Source organism: Elephantulus edwardii, unplaced genomic scaffold, assembly GCF_000299155.1.
Source record: "Elephantulus edwardii isolate Elephantulus edwardi_28Jun2011 unplaced genomic scaffold, EleEdw1.0 scaffold00067, whole genome shotgun sequence".
Classification (NCBI taxonomy): Eukaryota; Metazoa; Chordata; class Mammalia; order Macroscelidea; family Macroscelididae; genus Elephantulus; species Elephantulus edwardii.
The window spans coordinates 5,069,213-5,080,348 of NW_006399817.1; the positions used below are offsets into that span (position 1 = coordinate 5,069,213).

The 11,136-nt window shown below is 38.0% G+C and overlaps 1 protein-coding gene across 1 annotated transcript in view; it reads left to right on the top strand.

Annotated features, from left to right (window-relative positions):
• CREBL2 (cAMP responsive element binding protein-like 2) overlaps window positions 1-5,942 on the top strand; it is a 29,488-nt gene extending 23,546 nt beyond the window's left edge. The window contains exons 3-4 of the mRNA XM_006888471.1: window positions 952-1,093; window positions 5,896-5,942. Of these exons, the coding sequence (XP_006888533.1) occupies window positions 952-1,093; window positions 5,896-5,942 (189 nt within the window). The remainder of the gene's footprint in view (window positions 1-951; window positions 1,094-5,895) is intronic.
• The last annotated feature ends 5,194 nt before the right edge of the window (window positions 5,943-11,136 follow it).

Consider the following 11,136-nt stretch of genomic DNA (forward strand, 5'->3'; position numbering starts at 1 on the left):
ATGCTAAGTGAAATATCTTGGTCATAAAGGAACAAATACTGCGTAACATTGCTTTTATAAAATAGGACAGACATGAAGAGGTTGAACACTGCACTAGAACTGGAGGGGAAGAACTGTCTGAAAGGAATATGATTTGGCATCATATGTATGAGAATAACCTGGAACAAGGGGTATATTATGTGGGCTGGGGGAGGGCTGAGGAGAGGAAGAGAAAAGATGCAACAATGAATTAAAAAAAATTTTTTTTACAGACTCCAAATTGAAAGTATTTCTCATTGGACTTTTTTTTTTTTTTTTACTATACCATCATTCTCTTTTTCTCTGAACTCTCAATATTGTCTTTTCAAATTGCCACCACTCTTCTTTTGCTTTTCAAAAAGAGCAAACTGGGGTGGGGGGTTGGTGGGCAGAGAGAAAAGTGCAACAATGAATGAATGGAAATCCAAAATCTCTGTAAATGTTCACTGAAATTAATTTAAAAAACCCAACCAAATAATATGTAATTAAATTTAAAAAAAATTGCCACCACTCAATCCCAGGCTGCATTTGTAGTTTAATTGTATTTTTAGCTAGAGAGAGGGCTTGGCTAAAGAGATTGTTAGGGAGATGTGAATAGCTGATAATATGAGCTATTTGTAGACATTTGCATCATTTATTAATCACAGTAAATCTCTAATTAATGGCCTATTTCAGGAAACTATTCTTCCATCCAGAATGAACTTCTTAATCTCTACAACACATCAGTATATAAAAAAGGGATTTATTAAGTTTTATCAACCCTCCTCAAAGATAGCAGCTCCCCTTCATGTCCTATGTTACAAATAAAAAATAAAGCAGAGGGTTAATTCCTGGCAGCCAACTTGATCTCTAGTTATAAGAGTGTTTCTGTTTTGTACTTCTACTAGTCATTTTTTAATTCATTGATGGTAACATTTTACTTACATTTTTCAGTACAAGCAGTGGTGTATGGCAATGGACCAAGGAAAAATCCCTTCTGAAATAAAAGCTCTACTCACTGGAGAAGAACAGAGCAAAGCTCAGCAGAACTCAAGCAGGCACACCAAGGTTGGGAAGACCGAAGCTAATAATTCTTGTGAGTACAGTGTGTGGGAAAATTTATATTAAAGGACTGTCTCAGAGTAGGTTTTCTGTTGACCATTTTCCTTAGAATGGGCCTAAAGAAAACAATCTTTCCTTTGTAACTCACTAATAAGCCAGTAAAATGGTACTGGATTCTAAATATTGATAGGCATTTATAGACATGGGTCTACAAAGAGCAACTGATAAAACTATATAGAATTTTTTTATTCAATTGATTGAGTCTATAAATCTGAATATATAATTCTTATTATTGTTAATAATACCCTTTAATTATATTTTTATTTATAGTTTACAAAGTCCTTTCACTTATATTTATCTCATCATCTTTTTTTTTTAAAAAAAAAAGTTTATTTTTTATTATGTGTGTGTAGTGTCAAATCGGATCTGACTAGTACAGGAGGAGATTGCCCCTCCTTCTCCAGCAGAATGTCTGGTGGATTCAAACTGTGCGCCTCTGGGATTCCAGTGTAGCTTCTTGCCACTAGGCCACCAGCGCTCCCTATTATCTCCTTATGTCTTCTAACAGTTGTGTTAAGTTCTACCTCTTTATGGAACAACAAATAGAAGAAGGTATAAGCGAGGTGCCAAGGGCCACAAATCTATGATCAGAAGACCTGTCCTCACCAGTCCAGACTCTTCTTACATTAAGATGAAATCCATATATCATGAAATGAACCATTTTAAAGTGAACAATTCAGTGGAATTTAGTATATTTACAATACTGTGCATTTAGACATCTCTGTCTAGTTCTAAAACACTTTCATCTCAAAAGAATACCCAGAACCCATTAAGCCCATGTTACCTGCCTCTAGTCCCAAGTAAACATTCTGCTTTCCGTCTTTATGGATTTACCTATTCTGGATATTTCATATAAATGGAACCATCTAAAAGTGACTTGTGTGTCCAGCTTCTTTTACTTAAAATAATGTCTTTAGTGCTCACCTATGATACGTCAGTACTTCATTTCCTTTGTACTTCTTTTGCCCTTTTTAGTGATATAATGGTACATTTTATGTATATACCACAGTCTGAATATCCATTCATCCTTTGATGGACATTTGGGTTGTTTCTCCCCTTTGGCTATTGGGAATAGTGCTGATATGAATATGCATATACACATGCGTGCTTGTGTACTTGTTTTCAGTTCTTGAGGCTATACTTGGTAGAATTGCTGGATGCTATGGTAATTCCTTCTTTAACTTTTTGGAGAAGCTCCTAATTGTTTTCTACAGTAGTGGAGCCACTTTGCATTCCTATCAGCCATGAATGTGTGAGGGTTCCAGTTTTTCAATATTCTCGCTAAGACTTGCTATTTCTCATTTTTTATGTTAGAGCTATTCCAGTGAATGTGAAATAGTATCTCTGTGTAATTTCTTTAATGATTTTAAACATCTTTTCAGGTAATTACTGTCCATTTGTCTTAGCTTTATTAGCATATCTAGTCAAGTCTTTTGTACATTTTTTGAGTTGTTAGCTTCTTCTGAGTTATAAGAGTTCTAGATATTAGACTCTCATTAGATTCCTGATTTGTAGGTAATATCTCTTTTCCCTTTGGTTATTTTTGTACTTTATTGATAATATTTGTTATATGAAAGTTTTTATTTTGATGAAGTCCCTTTACCCTGTTCTTTTATTGTTGGTGCTTTTGATGTCATAGTGGAGAATCTCCTGGCAAATCTGATTGTAAAGATTTATCTTTGTTTTATTATAAGAATTTTGTGGTTTTAGCTTTTATATTTAGGCAGTTGATAGATTTTTAGTTCATTTTTGTGTGTGTCAGGTAGAGGTGAAGCTCATGTTTTGGCAGGGAGCTATCTCATTCTCCTAACACTGTTTACTGAAGAAATGCTTAAGGATTTGGAAATGAAGGTGTCTTGTATTTATGTCATTATTGTGATTGTTGTATGTTGTGTACCATCTAGTCGGAACTGACCCATACTGACCCTCCAGCAGGTTTTCAGAGGCAGTTAATAATTATGATAAAATGTTATAAACTTTTCATCTTTTGGAAAAAAAAAAGTTAAACGACTTCTTGATAACTTTTTATAAGCTAGGTAACATTTACCTTAATATAAATTAAAATAAAGAAAAGTCTAAACCAGCTTGGTTTTTTTTCCCATTTATATTTTTTTATATTTACTATAAATATAGATACTAAAGGGAGCTCTGATGGCCTGCTCTGTAGGGAATTGTACTGCCAGCTCCAAGGTCGTGCCTGTCTGGTTCAAATCCATCAATGGCTCTGCTAAAGAAACCTAAGCAGTCTCCTAACATGAGATTCACAGCCTTGGGAACTCAATGGAGGGTCAGTGATGAGTCAGTTAAAACTCAACAGCAGAGCAACACCAAGGAGAGGGTGAAAAAAAAAAACAAACCTCTCATGCATTTTAAACAGATTAATCAAACATCCATAACACATTTCTACATGGATAACTTTTATTTCTTTTTCAGGGTGAAGATAATAAGATGAATCAGTGATTAAAACCAAGATTCTGATTCTCACTGAAGATGAATGGGCAAGATTGCACTTCATGGCTCTGTTTACTACCTACAGCTCAGTAGTCATCTCTGTAAAACTGCAATGTCTACCAGAATGTTCCATCATAGGTGTCAGAGGGCCTTCAATACTTAGAAATTTGCAGACATTCAGACCTGTGCGGGTTAGTGCTGCCGCCATGGCATTTAACATGTTGTAATGCTTGAAAACACAGGAGTAGAGACATGGGTTGAAGATTGTATTTTTGCACCTTAACTCCACATTGCTTTTCTGGATATTTATAATTCTTTCCATGTAATTAATGGAGTTGTATGTACATATGTGTCTGGTTGATGTCACCTCCTTTCATGTCTCTCATGACCCTACTAAGAGAAACCAAATGGGCTGATTCCTGCAAGTTCTCAGCCTTTATGGACCTAATCTTTCTTGTTTATATTTACTTGAGTAATATACACTTCCTACACAAACCATGATTTTTCCTGTGAGCCATTCCAGCATAAGCTGTGAATATATATTAACAAATGTATGCTTTTTTTATAATCCATAATGCTGTGCCTCTTTTAAATAATGGCCCTGTTATCAAAATCCATCAGAAAACATTTAAGAAATCTTCTATTTAATACCTTTGTTACTGTCTTATTTATGAAAGTTTGTTAGGACCTAATCTATACTTGGAGACTAGTTAGTGACATTTTCTTTTCAAGCAGGAAGTAAACTTTCAGGCATTTCACCAGCATGCATCATCTTGCAATCCAGAATATGTATGTATGTGTGTGTTTTTCTGTTGTATGTTTCTATATGTATGTGGAGAGGGCAGGAGTGAATGTTCACACACTTAGTGTTTGTGTGTGTGTATTCAACTTATTCAGAGGATTATTCTGAATAGGATGTAACTAGCTGCTGAGATTGAGTTTCTGCATCAAGAGATCCGGAACAAAATAAGAAACAAATTGATAGTAGATCTACTGACTATAGCCAGACACTTAGTTTGTTGACATGAGCATCCATATGAATGTGTTTTGAGCCAGAAAGAAACGCACTGGGTGTGTTCTGTTCAGCCCTGGTCATGCCTCCATTGTGGCCTTAACACAGGTGATGGAGTTAGGCACAGCACCATGGCTGGTGGGCCTGGCAGGAAGTATGGAAGGGCAGCCTAAGCCTCTCCAATTCCCATCACATCTACAGTTGTCTTTTCCTGACTGACTGTCAGCTAGTCTGATGCTTGAGAATTCAAACTCCTAACATGACACACTCAAATAGAGCTAGAATTCTTTTGATAGTCCCAGTAAGACACTATAGTTCTCACTTTCTTATAGGTAAATCAGAAGTTGTGCTCTCTGTTGCTGCTACATTATAATTGTTCTTCACTTTAATGAAGCAAATATTTGACTTCCATACAACTATCTTTTGTTATATAAACTATCTTTAGTTGAACTGCTAGTTTATAAGGAGGCATCACAGTTTCTGTTGTCTGTGAGGCAAAACATGAGATGGAGTATATAGGTTAAGATTATATTTCCGGTTCTCTCAGGCAGTGAGTTTGAATAAATTTCCTAAAGACCTCTTGTGCTTTGGTTGCAAACTCAGATCTCTGGTCTAGTCATGTGTGACTACTGATATACCACTAGCCCAGTTTATTGGGTCTCTGTGTTTTGGAGGACCGGGGATTTAGGAGTTTTTAATGTCTTTTTAGGATCACTAATACAAATAGATTAAGGATTGTTGATGTTCAGGCCTTAAGAATTTTAAGTATTTTAAGTATAGTGTTCAGATTGTAATGGGTATGTTTTTGCCATCTGGTCTACTGAATTGTATATTTTTATTTTGCAAAACATGCCACAACTTATTTTATGTTTCTCTATTCAGTACCTTTTAAATTCCCCAAAAAGTTGTTTTCAGAGCAGACATTCCAAAATAAATGTGGCTCTTCAATGGAATGACTCCATTGGCCTGAAGTATATCTTCCCTGGTTGTAATTCTTATTTACAGGTTTTGGTCATTTGAGGTTCTATTTTTTTTGCCCCCCCCCCCCGTTGTCATTACAAGACTAGTGAATGTGTCCTTAGATAGAGGACATTATAATTTGGGATAACAGTAAATTACATTTTGAGTATATTCCTAACTGTACCTTTTTGATATCTAGTAGTAGATCAAACCAAGAGACAATTCCTTGGTCATTAAAAGGAATGATTTGATTGCTTTGAGCACTGTGCTGACTGCACGCGTTGGATACTTTTGAATTATGCTAATAAATGCCACTGATTAAAACAGTTGATGCATTTTCTTCCCCTTTCCAGGTAAAGAGCAGCATAATGAAATCTTGGCGTCTCTCAGTCACCTGTAGGACAATAAAAGGGCCAAGAGAACAGAAGTGGGTGAGAGAATTAGTGAGCTCTGGCCTTCTAGAATAGTGCTGTTCTTGTTCTCTAGTAAACAAAGCCATGTTTTCTTTTTTCCCTAAAGATAAAAAGATAAGGGGGGAAATATGTTTGTGTGTTTAGATCAGTCATATTCTCTAATTAATTTAGCATAGACCTGTCACATAGCAGAGCAACTGAATAAAACATGGAATAAGCTTGACCAGGTCAAATATAGTCTAACTTCTTTTAAAAATACATCTTTTTGTTAAGTCTAAATCAGAATTTGTCTGAGTGTGGCAGTTTCGAAGCACTCTCAGCTAAGGGACAGTATCCACATCTTTAAATTATGATAGGCTTGATTTGGCTTTTTATAGAAAGTACTGAATTAACCTGGGCTTATCTTTAGTTGAAATAAAGGCAAAGAAAGTTTAAAAACATAAATATTTCACAAGAAATCAGTTGCATAGTATAGAAATCAGTTAAGTATTTTTAAAAGGGAAGATGATTACTATTTAACTGCATGGTATTTGAGGGGCATTGAAAGACTTTTTCTTTCTCTGAAGAATTGTACAATTATATTTTTATGAAAAATAAAATATCTTCACCAGATATACCTCCAGTTGTCTGCTTCATATACTGGAATAAAAATATGTTGTATATTGTTATTGTTAGGTACTGTAGAGTTGAGTATGACATCCTTTGTTTATCAGTAACACATTTTAACACAATGTGGTTAATTTTAGACCCAACATTGTATGTAATTTTATAGTACTTCTAACTATTTCCAGCTGGGTTGCTGTGAGTTCTTGGGTTCTCATCTTCTCTCTTACCACTGAACCTTGGAACTCTTTGACCTGGTACTTGTCATTGTTGGTCAAACAGGTCTACATGACTAGAGATAATTTGGCATATTTTATTTGAGATAAAGCAGCTTTACCTTATTCTGATGCATGTTATCACATTTTGGGGTGACTCTCGAATGGTTTGGGAAAATAGAGAAGGTAGGTCTCAGCTGGTAAACATAGTTAATGTGCTTTGCTGCCAGCAGATGGAAGCTGGAGATCCTGAATAGAAAGGCCTGACAATTTAATTCCAAAACAGCAGCTTTCAAAAAAACCTCGACTCTGATACACATGAGAAGCCAGGACTTGGAATCAACTTTACTGCTTCTGGGAAAAATATATGTATTAATGTCTCAGTGTTTTTGCTAAGTTTTAAAAGCCTCATTGGGTAAAGATTCCATTCTGATTCAGCAACCCTGTAGGACCCTATAGGACAGGACCCACTGAGCCCTGGTGGCCCTGGTAAAGAGCTGTGTTTCAGCCTGAATGCATGTGGTTCAAATCCACCAACTGCTTTGCAGGAGAAAGATGGGCAATCAACTCCCCTGTAAGTTGTTAGGTGCCATCAAGTTGATTCTGACTCATACCGATCCTGTGAACAACAGAACTCTACGCTGTCCTATCCTGTGTCATCCTCATCATCTCTGAAACAGAGGAGCTCACTGCTTCAGTCACAGCGTCATCCCATCTCATTGGAGGGTCTTCCTCTTTAACTGACCTATCTTTCCAAGCTTGATGTCCCTTTTCCAGGAATAGACTCTCCTAGCAATATGTTCAAAGTGTGAGAGACTAAGTTTGCCATCTTTGGCTCCAAGGAGCACTCTGATTGCACTCTTTCTAATCTGTTCTTATAAATAACACGTTTGTCATGTCTTTTAAGCTGTATCTTATATCTGACTCTAAAATAGTATACTTGAGGGATCTTGCTTTTAGTAGCCTATTAAGCTAATTTTAAGAACAATTCATGTTCCATCTGGCAATATCACATAATTACATAGAGCAGCACTTTCAGGCTACCAGGTATCTTGGTTCACTTCTTCCCTTACTTTACATTTTACTTAGGGTGGTGGTCATGAATGGCCAAGAGTGTCGTGTCTTGTAAGGTGATGCATTACACAAAGGCATCCAGCTGAGGAGGCAAGTGGACCTAAAATCGTGAGGAAGAAGGGACATCCGCTTCTTGTTTACCAAGTCAGCCATGTGCCACAAGTTTGCCCATAAGAGACTTTTTCCTAATTTGCCCAAAGGAGGTACTTTAATATTTTTTTTTGCAATCAGGAAAATATTTTTTATAAATATGGAGAACAATAAACGGTGTGCTCACAGCTATGTGGCATATGTCTGTCCAGAAGAGACTCCCTCACCCCTCACCCCCCACCCCAACTTACCCAAAGGAGGTATCTTTGTACTTTTCTTCCACCAAGGAAGAAATGGCTGACTCCTCCCAGGACAGTTAACTATACATCTCGTCCTACAGCCACACTTAGTGATGCCACATTGTTAACTTTTAACTGGCATTGGAGGGGGTGTTTAAACCACAAATCAGTTATGCTACCAAGAAAAAAATTCCAGCAAACAGGCTATCACACCACTAAAAAGTCCAGTGTAGCCAGAATGACACCGACCAGGCTAGACAAATTTGAGGCAGGCCAAGTATATGATTGAAGGACATGAGCAGGATTCATTCTGCAAGGCTGTAACACTTTAGAGATGTCCGTAGCAAGTGCATTCATGAGACACTTGATGTATTTCAGCAACTACTGCTGAGTAGCAAAAGAATAACAGCCCCCACCCTAGAAATGTGCAGGAGGCAAAAGAGCTGAATTCTTCAAATAAGGCTGGCTGGCGGCTGAGTGGACACAACCAAGTCAATTATTGTGACCTTATGCCCCAACAGGCAGGCCTTGGTCTTCGCAGTCACTTGCTATGCATCAGAAAGCTGGACAGTGACTAGGGATGATAGAAGGAGAATCGATGCCTTTGAGCAGTGGTGCTGGAAGAGAGTATTGACTATACTATGGATGTTAAGAGAATGAGCAAGTTTATCTTGGAAAATGTGAAACCAGGCTGCTCCTTGGAGGCAAGGATTCTGAAGCTTCATCTGACATACTTTGGACATGTTGCAAGGCGGGATCAGTCCTTGGAAAGGGACATCATGCTTGGGAGGGTGGAGGGACAGTGCAGGAGAGGAAGACCCTCTACGAGGCGCATTGATTCAGTGACTGGGGTAGTGGGGGTAGGTGTGTCAGAGACTAAGTTTCACACAGAATAGAGCAGGGTTCAGAGCTGTTGTACATGTCACTATCAGTTGCAAGTGAATGAACGACACTTAACAACATCAACAAGCCCCAACACTCAGCCTGGCGGTTGAGACAGTGGGAGTTAGGATGGTGAGCTCTTACAGGCCATTCTGATCATACAATGAAATACTGGGTATAAAAAATTTCCTGAGCAACAAATGAGTGACTAGCAAGTACTTTACAACTCAAGCCCAATATGGAACTGAGTCCACAGACTAGATCTAACAACACCTGAACCTAAGCTAGTAGGATTGATTAACCCAGAACCAGGCAGGCTAAAAGCCCATCGTGAAGATCAAATAAGTTTTGGGTCTTAACACTTCAGTGGAGCAAAGTCTACACCAGCCAGCACCACAAGAAAAGACAGAAGAGGACTTCTGGCTGTAAGAAAGAAAGATGTATCAAAGAGAGATTCTCCCCTTTTCAAGGGTGGAAATGGGCCTTGGTCCTACAACACGCGTAACAGTAAAGGCATTGCCACCTACTTCGTGGCATCTAACCACTATTTTTCTGTCACAAAAGGACAAATACTGCCTAACACTGCTGTTATAAAATAGGCCAGAAATCGGGGGAGGGGGAGAGAATGGGAAAAGATTGGATAGATAATGAACTCTGCATTTGAACACATGAAGGGAAGAACTGCCCGAAAGGAATACATGATTAGGCATTATATGTATAACAATCTGAAACAAGGGGTGCTTGGCGGGCAGGGTGGGTTGGAGTAGAGGGAAGGGGGGAGATGTTTAACAATAAAAAAAAAAGAAATAATGATGACTCCTCAGAGACAGTAATTCCAACGCTGAGTCAACACTTAGGGTTGGAGTGGTTTCCTAGGCTGTAATCTTTGCAGGAGCAGTTCTCCAGCTGGTTGGTTAACCTTTCTGTTTGCAGCCACTGTGCAGCCAGGGCTCCTTAAATAATCATATCCCCAAACTCAGCCCATCCTCGGGTTAGAACAGTTTTAGGCCCTGGCTAACACACTGGAGAAGAGATCTGAAAAAGGAGGAAAGCTCACGAAAGATGGCCAGGCCTTTTTCCAGAAGGAAGGAACAAGTTCATTTGAAGGTCAAGGTGAAAGTGAAAGTTCTTGGTGTCTTCTCTGTTGTGGTTGTAGCCACAAAAAATGTGAAAACTCACATGCCTGTGAGCCTTCTCAGGCCATAAAATCTCCACCTAGCACTAGCCAGTAAGGTGTCTTTAAACTGCATTCTAGTAGCATTACTTCTCCTAGAGAGGGGCAGAGTGAACCAGACCAGGTGTAGTGGTGAAAGGGAAGCCTTAGTGTGTCTGAAGGCTACAAGATACAAAAAAGCAGCACACAAACGAGTGTGAGAAATAAAGCGCAACAACCACAACCAGCTAAACATTTACCGTTTCACTAGAATCTTCTAAGAGTGTATAGAATGTGGAATCACTGAATCACTAACACTTCTAATTTGGTAAGACAGATTTTTATAAATCTGTGAGACACATATGCCTCAATGGACTCTTGGTGGCAGGATAGATAGAATAAGGCATGGAAAAACTATTATCTAATCCTGAGAATTGCACTTACCAATAATATACCACAAAGTAAATACATTTACAAGCTTGATCTGGATTTATAGAAGCCTTAAGAGACAACATTTTGTACCATCAATCCTCCGGGATGGACTCTGCTATTCAATAGCCTCACAATACACAGTCATGGTGCTGATAAACTTTCTACTTTATTCTATTTTGTGGTGGTGTTTGTTTTCCTTAAGTACTGATTTATTTACAAAGTTTGAATACATTGTTTTTCACAAAACTTCCTACTTTCTTCTACTTTGAGCAGTCACAGAAGTCCCGGTCCCAATACCAGCATGGGAAAATGCCTTTTAATAAACTGTAGAGACAGAAAGTCTAAGTGGTACCATGAATTACAAAACAGTTAAAGTATGATCTAGGAGAAGGTTCTTTCAAATACAAAGGACTCAGCCTGGTGGTCCTTTAAGTTACTAGTCCATTAGTGAAATGTATTATTCAGATCTCTAAGCACATCACCTAGGCACTGG